We start from the raw sequence: 13,980 nt of genomic DNA, 5'->3' as shown, positions 1-13,980 counted from the left end.
GCTCAGGGTGGATTCCTTCAGAACTCTTCACTCAGCAGTCCTGCTGCAGTGGCATGCCAAGCCCACATGAGCCATATTCAGCTTTTTAGGAATGTGGATCTATCGCCGGCGCTGGCCTTGGAAGCTTGGTGGGTGTAAGAGTGGGATTGTAGGAGAAGGGGGATGTCTGTGTACAATTAACCCGAACAAAGCTATCGTTGTCCGGGCGTAGTCTCAAGAGCAGCGAGGACCTTTGGCTAGAAAGGAGGAAATGTTACAAATTCTGTGTCTAATCTTATATCAGCTGCTGCAGTGCAAGAAACAGACATGCAGAGGCAACATGGGTGGTCTGAAATCTGGGTTAGAGGGCTACATGTTTTATCCTAGTGATCAGCACAGCCACCAACACAACCACTTTTCCAACCTCAAATTGACCCACTGGAATTGTCAACATTTCTCATTCATGAGTGAGTCACTCTTATACTGAGCAAGGCCAGATTAACCATATGGGCAACAGGGCAACTGCCCAGGGGCCCACAACCTCTAAAGGGCCCAAGGAAGTGTGGGCATGAGCAAAATATCTGGTTATCTCTCACCTATATGTTACTGTCCATCTGAGCCGTTGCTCAAAAATGAATTTTGAGGTGACAGGGTGATTTCTGTTTAAAATGAGCTGAGGACCAAAATGCTACTTGATTCTAGATTCTTGATTTTTATTTGTGTCTTGTCTTCTTCTGTGATGGCTCTATCAATTCAATACATTTGTGCTTTGTAAGTGGTCGCTTACTTATTTTTTCGTGAAAATTTAGGACATTTCCTTCCCTATCTTTTTCTATTTTTTTGTACGGTGTCCTTGAGTGCCAAGAAAGGCGCCTTCCAAATAAAACGTATTATTATTATTATTATTATTATTATTATCTATGTAGTGGGTCAATTTTTCCAGATTATACTGATGCTGATGTGTTTTGTTTTCATAACATCATATGTGAGTGAGTGGCCTTGACAAGAGGACATAGTGGTGCATTTATATGAGTGTTTGCACATCTGAACACGAAAATGCACTTGATGACAGTTAGTTATTGATGTATTGAGTATATTAACTGTATATTCCTGTAATTTATTCTATATTTTGCCAGATTATGATGATTCTGGAGTTGTGATGATGGGGCCCTTGAATATTGTTGCCCAGGGTACAGCAAAGTGTTAATCTGGCCCTGATACTGGGCTACTCACTTCTCTTTACTCAACCCATTCTGTCTCTTCAGGTCCTCTACCCCGTCCTGCCGAGCCTTCTGGATTGTAACCCGTTCAGGGAGAGTCCTGACCTACAGGTGACAGATGATCATGTCCTGGGTAGCGGTGGACTGCAGGTCCCTGACCAGATCCAGCATCTTCTTAACGTTCTGACCCAGACCTGGAGCCTGCTGTCTGACTGCCAGCTCCACCCAGATATTTCCTCACAGCTCATTGGCTACCTCTTCTACTTCATCAATGCGTCACTCTTCAACACACTCATGGAGAGAGGTACCAGTACAAAAGAGTCCACGTAGAGTATGTTAGTGCATAAAAGTATTTGCTGGTTTAGAATCACTGTAGGGTATAACCTAGGGCTGCACAATTAATCAAATTTTAATCGTGATCACGATTTTGGCCGGCAATATTTTCATTTTAAAATGCGGCTCTCCTGCATATCTAATCAATCACTTTCTACACCAGTAGTCCACCAACTACCAGGGGGCGGGGCCGTTTTTTCTCCCCTGAAAAAAGCCTGGTTGCTGATTGGATAGAACGCTAAGCAGGATGTGAGTACTGGACGCCACAACAACACGCGCCATTTGTAAACGCCGGCAAGCAGCCAACTTTGCTACTCTGTTGCTATATTTAACAACTTTTCAGACCCCCTATTTTTCAAAAAAGCGACTGGAGGCAAATCCAGCAAATTTTCTGGTGTTATTGGAGACTTTTGGAGACTTGTTCTTACTCTTCTTAATGAGCCACCGGCCCCTGCGTCCGTGTCTAAGCGACACAGTCCTCCTGCAGCAGTCTTTCCCAGCTGCAGAGCCGGAGGGGATGTTAACCCGTTAGCGTCCAGACTGCAAATTGCTAACAGGCTAACAGTTAGCTCTGTAGCAGTACAGTGTGTATGTTCTGCTGCTACAGGAGGTGTTCACTTAGCGATCTCTGTTTGTTTACAACAAGCATCAGACACTCTGTACACACACACACTAAAAACTGTTCCTATTGTTTGTTTAAAAGTAGTGCAATAAAATACAGATGTTTTCCATAACATGATGAATAATCGTGATTGATTATCGTGATTACAATTTTGATCAAAATAATCAGTGATTATCATTTTGGCCATAATCGTATAGCCCTAGTAGAACCTTCTGGAACACTTTCAAAGCATTCAGTGAATTATATCCTAAATCGGACACACCTGCAATCCTGCACTTTCGAATAAGATCGCCACCACCAGTGTAGGTATAATTAATTTATACATATTTAACAATCTACCTTGAAATTTAAGTTATGTACATGGAGATTTACATGTCTAATTACAATACGAAAGTAACTCTGATGAGAGAAAGCAGTAAGAGCGCTTGGGCGACACTCAGGCGAAGATCTTAAAAGTACATCTTTATTTGTACTGTATTGTATTTTAATGAGAAGGACAGAAGTATTTTAGTGTATGTGGGACCGACTTATAATAATATAATGCCTGTGTTCATACTAATGAATACTAATTTTTATATTTCATTAATAACCCCATTACTAACCATTTCAATCAATATTTAGTGCAATGGTGTTCTTTACCTCTCACAGATCATGGTTCAATGAGGATAATTCACTCGTTTTCATAAAAAATTATAATTATATTAATTTTCAATTGTTATTTTACATTTATTTTTTATTTCTCTTTATGAAAAAATACTTTTAACTATTCATTTTTTAGATTTTTAAACTTTTTAATGGGTCAATTTGACCTGCAACAAAACAGGAGGCTTAAGATACACAGACTTTACGTTTGCAAGTTAGTAAAGATTAATCATTGATTTTAGTTTTTTTCTCCAGATGTAGTGACAACAAGAAAGATATAAAATAATTTCAGATTTATTCATTTATTTTTAGCTTCAGTTCTACAATCTACCAGTACCTGTGTAGCTGTCAAAGCTGCAGTACCTTTTTTCAAACAAAGATGTCAGATTTATACAGATTGTCTGGAATAATGAGGAATGCAAACACCTCATAGAAACAACAGTACCTCAAGTTTATCTGCATAGACAAGGATAAAGTGAGTGTTGTTGCCTAAACAAAGAGAAAGTAAAGAACAAAAAAGTAAGCTTTCTCCCTATGTGCTAACTCCACTGTTCCCTCATGGGGCTCTGCACCATGTGTGGAGTCCGCCCTGGTCTACCCGGGTGCTATGTCTGTGGGCTCTGCCACCTCTCAGTGGGGATGCTCCCTCAGGTTGCTTTTTCCTCCCCTGGATCCTCGGTGCCTTGCCATGTCTCTACACTGTCAATCAATATGTGCTGTGTGTGAGTGTGTGTTTGTGTGCGTGTGTGTGCATGTTTGTGTATGTGTACATGCAGATGTGTATGTGGGGATGGGAGGGGTGGGTTTTGTCATTTTTATTTTCTGTTTTTATTCTTATTTTTTTGTAAAGCACTTTGTGTTGCATTTATATGTATGAAAAGCGCTATATAAATAAAGTTTGATTGTTTGATCTATTGATTGATTGATTGATTGATTGATTGATTGATGTGTACACAGGCTCTGAGCCAGGGTTCTACCAGTGGACCAGAGGTGTACGCATGCGGGCCAACCTTGACTTGCTCCTGGACTGGGCCCACACAGCTGCAGTGGGAGAACTGGCCTTGGAGCAAACACACACACTCTCATCAGCCATCAATTTGCTGGCTACTCCTCGAAATAATTTACTGCAGGTACAAATCACACACACACCACACACACACACACACACACACACACACACACACACACACACACACTCACTCACTCACTCACTCACTCACTCACTCACTCACTCACTCACTCACTCACTCTCTCTCTCTCTCTCTCTCTCTCTCTCTCTCTCTCTCTCTCTCTCTCTCTCTCTCTCTCTCTCTCTCTCTCTCTCTCTCTCTCTCTCTCTCTCTCTCTCTCTCTCTCTCTCTCTCTCTCTCTCTCTCTCTCTCTCTCTCTCTCCAATAGTGTTGAATAGAAAAGATTGTTTCATTTTTGTTAACTATAATAACCTTGTTCCCTAGCCCCTTACCCAAACCCTTGACCTAACCTTCACCATCACAACTAAATGCACAACCCTAACCCTAACATAAACCTGATTGTAACCTTTACCGTTAAAACAAAGTCTGAGCTCTCAAAAAAAGCCTTTAAAGAAGTGGGGACTGGCCGAAATGTCCTGACTTTGCAAAAATGCCCCCACTCTGTTGGTTAAAAAACGTGTTCCGGTCCTCACTATGTTGGAAGTACAAGAACACACAAACACACTGCTGTGATATTAGATGTCAACTAACAGACAGACAGACAGACAGACAGACAGACAGACAGATTCCCACTTGAAAAGGCCGCTTGCTTCAGAAGATTGGGCTGGAATTCACTCAATGACCAAGATTAGATAGATAGATTGAATTAAATTCCACTCCAGCACCATGTAAATACATGCCAATATGGCACAACCCTGACTTTCAACTCCACAACAATCCTCTTCACTATCACACATGGCCACAAAAAGGTATCACACATCTCCGCCATCTTTTTAACAATAATCAGTTTATAGATTTTAAGGACCTCATACAGAACCACAGGATTGACAGACATCAATTTTTAAATTACTCACAACTAAAATCCATACTCAAATAAAAAATACATAACATAAATGACAACCCACTTGAACCCTCTGAAATAAGTCACAACACAATTATATTTACAAAATTAAATAAACTAACTTCCAAACTATACAGACTATTACTAGCCTCAGATGACTCAATAACACTCCCAATAGACCACTGGAACACTGACCTGAACATCTTTCCTTCATCAGACTTTTGGATAGACATAAATAAAAATATATTTGCCATAACATCCAATACAAACCTTCAGCTAATCCAATACAAAATCATTCATCGAACACATATCACACAATATAGCATACAAAAAATGGGATTAGCAACCACAGACATCTGCACACAATGTACAACAGGAACAACAGATAATCACCTTCAGGCACTCTGGGCTTGTCAACCGGTTTACTCTTTTGGAACTCTGTCACAGAAAACCTCTCCTCCATATTGGACTGCAGAATCCCTTCATCCCCACAGCTCTGCTTACTAGGAGAAACTTCAGTAATCACCATACCCAACAAATACAAGAACAGCTTGCTCATTTCTCTAACTGTCGCTAAGAAAACAATTCTCCTAAACTGGAAATCAAAAAACTCAATAAACATCAATCACTGCATCAACCTTCTCTCAGAACACATCTCTATGGAAAAAATCACTGCCCACAATAACAACAAAATAACAGCTTTCACAGAAAGATGGTCCCCATTCCTCTCCTCTTTGGGCCAGTAAGTTTAAGGAAAAAGGGGGGGGGGACGGAAAAAGGAAGAGGGAAAAAAGAAAGAAGGAAAAAAAAAATCATCACATTTCAAACACACACGCATATGTCTATGTATGTACGCATGTGTTTATATATCATATATATATATATATATATATATATATATATATCATATATATATATATATATCATATATATATATATATATATATATATATATATATATCATATATATCATATATAATATATTGAAGGTGGAGGCGGGTGGGGGCTCCGGGCCGGATCTCTTGGGGCATGGCGGGGCCTCGGATGGAGGCAGGTGAGAAGGACTCTTTCAAACAAAACAAAACAAAAACAAACAAACAAAGATAATAAATAAATAAATCATAATAATAATAACAATAATAATAAAACCAAATAAACCCACTCCTCAGCGGGCAGACCTCCTCCCATGGGTCTGGAAGTTGCCCACACCAGGAAGTGCCACAGCAAGATTGGCAACGGGCACAAGGCACAATCAATCAAAAAAATAAAATAAAATAGGAACTCTTGTTTTGTCTTACCTGCCTCCCGCTGGGACGCCCGACTGTGCTATTTGGGGCCAGTTTGGGGGTCCCCTGGCTTGCCCCCCCGATGCACTGGTCTGGCCTCGCCCCCACACTGCGACGTATGTTGTTGTTGTGGCTATTATTGTCATGACGTGTTGGTTTATGTTGGGTTAATTACATGTATGATCTTGCACATCTTGTTATTGTGTAAGATGTTGTTCTGTATCGCATCAAACTATATTGTGAGGTGATGTCTCCCATCCCCCAGTGTTATTATATTATATATTGTTCATTTTTATTTTGTATGTACGTACGTATGTATGTACGTATGTATGTATGTATGTATGTATGTGTATGTATGTATGTATATATGTATGTGTATATGTGTGTGTATATATATATATATATATATATAATTATTATTGTTATAATTTTTTAATATAATTATCTTTTTTATTTATTTACTTAGTTATTTTATTTATTCTTATTTATTTGTTTTCTGTCTTTCCTCTTCCCATTCTTCTCACGTTAGTGCTTCTTGCTTTGTTTGCCTATTTATTTTCATTGTGTTATACATATAAGTGAGCCATGTTATATATATTTATATACATGTCGTAGCATCTGCCCCGCATCCACATACATGCACACACAGGCACATACACTTGTGATGCCTCTGAACAAATCATTTATCATTTATGTTTTTCTTTGTTGTTGTTGTTGTTGTATGTCTGCTGTCTCTACTTGTGGTCCACATGGTGTATTTGTCCCTCATGTCACCTTGTTTGTTACGTCATTTCACCAATAAAAAAGAAAAACTGAAAAAAGATAGATAGATTGATAGACAGACGGATGGACGGACAGACAGACAGACAGATAGATAGATTTTAACAACGAGTTATTGTAAAGACTCCTGTCAAGACTACTGTCAAAGTGAATCAAAGAAAAACCCTTCATTTTTAAATTAAACTCACCCTTGGTAAAATACTCAAGAGTTCATATTAATGTTCTGGTAGAAGTGAGTCCCTGGATCCATGTCATTTTCTAACTCATAAAGGTTGTGATCTTGAAAATCAAAATACTTAAAATCTGTGTATTCAAACATTATCCTATACTGGATTTCTATGGAAGAATTATCCTATCTTTATTCAAGAGCGTAGATTTTCAGTCTGAGAGCATAATTTGTCTTTCTCGTGCTCAGATTTGTTCTCCTCATGCTCACATTTTGCGCTCGCACTCAGATTTCTGCTGCTTTCTTTCAAAATGTGTGCGTGCACTTAAAAATCACATGCTTGTGCTCACATTTCTTCTTCTTGCACACAAACATTTCGCTCGCACTCAAATATGTCCTGTGCTTGCTCAAATCTAAAGTCTACGCGCTCAGATCTCAACTCTGCGCTCTCAAAACTTTTGTGCTCGCACTCACAACACGCACGTCCTCTCAAGTTGAGGTGTCTGCTCAGACTGAACGATGTCCCGCCCTGCGCTTAAAATAGTGTGTTTCACCAGCCAATAGGGAGACAGCTAGATTGTGGCCCAGTCTTAGGTGCGTTCCCTCGCCTTTTTGAGCGCTCCGTCGGGGTATATGGTCTGTTTGTAAAACTGCTTCTCTCTTAAAATACACCAATTTACCATATTAGCCAGCTATTTGAAACGTCACCTATTTAAGACGCAGCATATTTATGTAGAATTAATCTTAAGTAGTCCTAAAAAGAGTTATCGTAGTTTAGATTATATATATATATTTTTTTTTTTTATTATTATTTATATATATATATATATATTTATATATTTTATTTTTCATATGTACAGTGGTGTCACGATAGTCCAGTGTTAAAGGACACTACTATCTGTTGCATTTTAAACCATGGGACGCCGGTTCGCATCCCGTCCGCGGAACTCTTGCTGCATGTCTTATTATGATTTAAATTTTTAATTGATAAATTAATGTAACAGTAATACAATCCGTGTAACCAGCTGCTTCTCTTATTGAAACGTTTAACAAGAGATGATGGGTAAATAGACTTGGCTACGTGATTAAAAAGGTATAATGAAAAATACGCTATGATGATGATAATGATTTAAGGATAACATTGGTGCGTGTAATGCAGGGTATCACCGTCCTATTTACGCGGTCAAAGCCAGGGGGCGCATAATTAGGCTAATGTTGGTAATGCTTTCACAAGAAGGAGGTTCAGTCTGAGCAGACACCTCAACCTGAGAGGACGTGCGTGTTGTGAGTGCGAGCACAAAAGTTTTGAGAGCGCAGAGTTGAGATCTGAGCGCGTAGACTTTAGATTTGCGCCCGCACAGGACATATTTGAGTGCGAGCGAAATGTTTGTGTGCAAGAAGAAGAAATGTGAGCACAAGCATGTGATTTTTAAGTGCACGCACACATTTTGAAAGAAAGCAGCAGAAATCTGAGTGCGACCGCAAAATGTGAGCATGAGGAGAACAAATCTGAGCACGAGAAAGACAAATTATGCTCTCAAACTGAAAATCTACGCTCTTGAATAAAGATAGGATAATTCTTCCATAGATTTCTCACCCAAAAACTAAAAGTTTCTCGGATTTACAACACAAGAAACAAAAGGTATTGAAGTGGGACATTTTCTTTTTAAGTTAAAAAACATTGCTATATACTCGGATGTCAAGTTCTTTTCATGGTATTTGATGGATTAGCAATCTGCTGCTCCTGTGTGTGTGTGTGTGTGTGTATGTGTGTGTGTGTGTGTGTGTGTGTGTGTGTGTGTCAATCTGATGTTCATCTACTCTCCCCCTTCTGAAATAGAACAACATTCACAGGCTGTTCTTTTCATCAACATCAGAAGAAGTGGCACATTTTTTGGGGACTACTTTCAGCCGTGGAAGAATACATATTTTAGTGTATGTAGGACAGACTTATAATAATAATTGCCTATGTTCATGCTGATAAAAATACACAGACTAGCGTTGCAAGTAAGTAAAGATTAATCATTGATTTTATTTTTTTCATTAGATGTATTGACAACAAGAAAAATATCAAATAATTGCAGATTCATTCTTTTCAAAACTTTTTTTTTATTAACATTGGAAAGACCTACATATAAAATACAATGGTTTTAAATGACATTGATTTTTTTCAATTGTTATTTTACTTTTTTTTCACTATGAAAAAATACTTTAAACTATATATATATATATATATATATATATATATATATATATTTATATTTATATATATATATTATTTTTAAACTTTGAAATGGGTCAATTTGACCTGCAACAAAACAGGAGGGTTAAGATACACAGACTTTAGGTTTGCAAGTAAGGAAAGATTAATCATTGATTCTATTTTTTTTCCTCCAGATGTATAGTGACAACAAGAAAAATATCAAATTATTGCAGATATATTCGTTTATTTTTAGCTTCAGTTATTTTCTTTATGTGGCAGTTATAAAATCTACCAGTACCTGTGTAGCTGTCAAAGCTGCATTACCTTTTTTCAAACAAAGATGTAAATACAGTTCAACTTTTTGTAATATTCAGTAAAATGATATTAGCACTGTTGATTTCACGTTAACGATTGCCATTTTATTCCATATTTTACTGTAAACATTTTTTTTTTCCTTCGAACGAAACGCTCTTCTACCATATAATTGACAAGAAAATACTTCATAAATGCTGCATAAATTAAAGATTTTACCATTAAATATTACAGTATATTTTTGTTAGAGATGTGGCGTTCAGTACAATTAACAGTGAGAAAAAAAAGTATTTTTACAAAAAAGAAATGCAAAAATTACAGTGATGGCTAATATATGTATATATATTTACAGTATATTTTTGTTACAAACATGGTGCCAGTGTATTTTACAGTGGAGTGGAGTAATTTATTTATTTTTTAAACTGTAAAACAATTTAGTTATTTTGTGTCTTTATTTAAATTCATTTTACATCCTTCTTCAGTAATTTTGTGTATTTTTTTAAATTCATTTTACATCCCTTTTTTAGTAATTTTGCTATTATTATTTTTGTTACAAACACGGTGCCAGTGTATTTTACAGTGGAGTAATTTATTTAAAAAGTATACTGTTTTAGCTGATATATACATTTACGGTGTTTCATTGTCACTGAAACTGAATTAACCCATTTATCATTTTACCGTCTTTTACTGTCATGGTTTACCAGTTTTTCACCGTAAAATCTACAGACATTTTATACAGTGTATGTGTACACAGGCTCTGAGCCAGGATTCTACCAGTGGACCAGATGTGTACGCATGTGAATTGTACAAACTCATTATAATCTCAGAATTTCTCCAAAAATGATCATGGTCATTAAACAGGGATTGATAAAAAACTATATGACCTATCGAAACGTGGATTAATACATCGATACACAAGGCTTGTGTCTACTGTTTAAAGTTTAAATGGAGTCTCTAAATTATGCCGGAGAAGTAGGCGTTTAAAAATCTCCAATTATTGTTCTTTTTTGCTCATTTTTTTTCCGGCCGTCCCATTCACTTCAATGCAAAATTTTGGGCAGCTTTTCGCGACGTAATAGAAAAGTAGAGAAAAGTAATAGCACACTGATCCCAATCAAACCGCACGTTTTGATATATAATTTGGACTAGTAGCGGGACGAAATTGCGTCTGGAAGAGGAAGAAGAAAAAAATTCATAGTATAACAATAGTGGTCGGGGCTTCTCCCGGTGCGATTGCCCCGTGGCCCTAATTCTCTTAAAATGTAATTGCTTTTTCTAAAATAATATCTTTAAGAAAATTGTACTTTTTACATAACGTAAGTTGCAGCATCAGGGAGGGTTTCTAAGCATTGTTACATTGACTAACATTATTGACGACTGACCATTATTAATTTCAATGTACATAGAATCGAGGATGTATGGAATCGAGGCCGTGCCTTTAAGAGGACAGCTGGGATCTAACTGTGTTATCATCATCTTTTTTTAATAATTGGAACATATTTCAGTTTTATTGATACAATCTACAATACAATACAACACAACTTTATTTATCCATTCAGAGCAGTTTCACCTACCCAGAACAAACACAGACTAAACATAGAAACAAACAGCAACAGTTGAGAAGTGATTAAGATGCATAAAAATAAAAAGAAAGCTGGTGAAAATACCATAAAGTAGGAGCTTGTGGGTATGGGTGATTAGAAAGCAAATTCACTTCCCAAGTAGTGCTCAGATGAACTAAAGATTCTTTTCTTTTTTTTAATTATTTGTTGCTCGCTAAAAAGCTCAAATCCCTGCACTTTCTAACCCCCCACTGCTCCCTGTTTCAGTGTGTGTGCGAAACTGAATGTTAATCTTTCCAGCAATGGTGACAAAGGCATCCTTGTGGTGAACCAGTGCAAGTACAAATTATGTCAGAGAAACATCCATTTATGACAACCCTCTATTTTGTATTAGTTTAAGAACCTAAAAGCCATAAAACAAGCTGGTGGGTCAATTTAAAATCCTAGAGCAGTCTTTCCATTAGGAGCTGCGGTTGCATGTTGTTAAAAGCAAAAGTCGCCAAACAGACGTCTGGCATGTCCTCATGACTAAATACTTTATAATTTTTCAAAAATGTCCATACAGTACCACTGGCAAAAGGTCAAAAGTTTAGCACACTGTAAAAAATGTCTGTAGATTTTAAGGTGAAAAACTGCTAAACCATGACAGTACAAGACCGTAAAATGATAAATGGGTTAATTCACTTTCAGTAATAATGAAACACAAAACAATGTATATATCAGCCAATATTTTTAAAAAAAATACATTACATGACTGTAAAAATATATATACAAGCATCACTGTAATTTTTGTAAAAAAACTTTTTTATAACTATTAAATGTACTAAACACCATATCTCTAACACAAATATACTTTACTATTTAATGGTAAAATCTTTAATTTATGCAGCATTTATAAAGTATTTTCTTGTCAATTATATGGCAGAACAGTGTTTCTTTCGATGGAAAAACGTTTTATTCATACAGTAAAAAATTGAATAAAATGTCAATCTTAAACGTTAAATCAACAGTGCAAAAATCTTTTTACTGTAATATTAAAGAAAGTTCGACCGTATTTGTTATGGTTAAGTTCTGGCAACCACAGCTGCCGTCTTTTTTTTACCGTAAAAATAACAGTTTTTTTTAAAGTGCACTGTGTGTAATACAATTTTTCATTGGAAATCTATTAAAATGGAATATTTCCTTAATTATTTCTTGTGTGTTTGTTTGTGTAGACATCTTGGGTGTCCTTGCGGTCTGATTACCCTGCTCTGAGTCCGGCTCAGCTGAACCACCTGCTGAGTCTTTACAGCCCAGCATCTCCCTGCAGACACACCTGGACTCCATCTGTTCCTGACCAGACTGCAGCACAACAAACTGGTGAGAGGTCACCATGCTGGTTAACCCGTATCCTAATTCACAATACCAATTATGAATATCAGGGTTTCCGTGGCCTGCCACTGCTACATAATAGCTGCTACTTCAGAATAGGGGATTGTTTTATTTTTCAATTCTGTATCAGTGACCACAGCGCTCTCTCGCATCGGGGACGAATGGAGATTTTATAACAAACGTAACAGCGCCAGCATTCTTTTAGCGTTACTGGAGTTTCTGAGTGAGGTTAGACTAAAACGTTAATTGAAGAGAAACATAGCACCAAAGACTGTAGAAATAATGGATGCAGTCACCATGACGTCATCCATTGGTTTGTGGACTGCCCGTTTGAGGCATTGATTTCAACGTTACATTCATCTGCATCTTGTTTCGGTAACGGGGAGCATTGTTATTATTATTATCATTATTATTATTATATAATGTTGCTGCCATTACTATTATTACTATCATCTATCTATCTATCTATCTATCTATCTATCTATCTATCTATCTATCTATCTATCTATCTATCTATGCTTTATAAGACATTTTAAAATGAACAAAATGTTGAGACCAAACCAGTGAACGTCCTTATATATATATATATATATATATGTATATATATATATATATATATGTATGTATATATAGAACATATAGACTGTGCGAGAGGCACCAAATTTAGGCGTCTAGGGCAAAATTTTTCTGCGGGGGGCATGCCCCCAGACCCCCCTACTTTGTTTGGGTCCCGCCATCATAGTCTCACAAAATCCTTAGTGAAATACTGTTTCTACAGCTTGTTTTGCAGTCGAGTGTCATTTTAATACTTTCTAAATTGCTGATTGATATTTACATACTCACACCATCCAAGGGACAAATAACCCTTTACCCTCGCTGCTGCAAAAAATCCTAGAGGAAACACTGAATATGATCATTTGCAAATTAATAATAATAATAATAATAATGCAATTTGACCTTTCTTTTCTCAGCTGCGATCCTTGAGAGCTTTGACAACCATCACCCTCTGGTGTTACCAGATGAAGGTTACCAGTTCCAGCTGAGCAGGAAGGTGACAGATCCAGCCCTGAGGGAACAGCTTGACAAGCTCAAAGAGTCCTTTTCTGACTCACAGTCTGAAGAGGTAACACCTAATGAGGAAGAAAAGGTACCACATTCATGCATTTAGATTTTTAAAGGGATACTGAAGAATATTAAAAGGTTCTATATGTGCTTCTGAAGAAAGATAGTTTGTTTGTTGAAATGATTGTTGAGTCTCATTTGCAGGTCTTTTGACCTTCTTTTGTAAAATATATTTAAAAACAATGGACGACAACATGAGATCTTGAAACACAGACTTGTGCAGAGTTTTTAATGAAAAAAGGTGACCAAAGTACAACCAAATTGACAAAATACAGTCATGGAGAAAACGATTGAACAGCTCTCCCTAGTCTTTTCGTCCTGCTTATTTTATATTAAGTTTTTTGTGTAAAT

At 36.9% G+C, this 13,980-nt stretch overlaps 1 protein-coding gene across 1 annotated transcript in view; it reads left to right on the top strand.

Annotated features, from left to right (window-relative positions):
* Positions 1-13,980, top strand: part of LOC131959696 (ras-associating and dilute domain-containing protein-like) — a 65,724-nt gene that overhangs the window by 43,452 nt on the left and 8,292 nt on the right. Inside the window, exons 11-14 of the mRNA XM_059324911.1 lie at positions 1,245-1,503; positions 3,754-3,926; positions 12,351-12,495; positions 13,479-13,654. Of these exons, the coding sequence (XP_059180894.1) occupies positions 1,245-1,503; positions 3,754-3,926; positions 12,351-12,495; positions 13,479-13,654 (753 nt within the window). The remainder of the gene's footprint in view (positions 1-1,244; positions 1,504-3,753; positions 3,927-12,350; positions 12,496-13,478; positions 13,655-13,980) is intronic.

Source organism: Centropristis striata, chromosome 21 (assembly GCF_030273125.1).
Source record: "Centropristis striata isolate RG_2023a ecotype Rhode Island chromosome 21, C.striata_1.0, whole genome shotgun sequence".
NCBI lineage: Eukaryota > Metazoa > Chordata > Actinopteri > Perciformes > Serranidae > Centropristis > Centropristis striata.
Note: the sequence above shows the minus strand (reverse complement) of the source record. Positions and strands in the feature narration are given on the sequence as shown.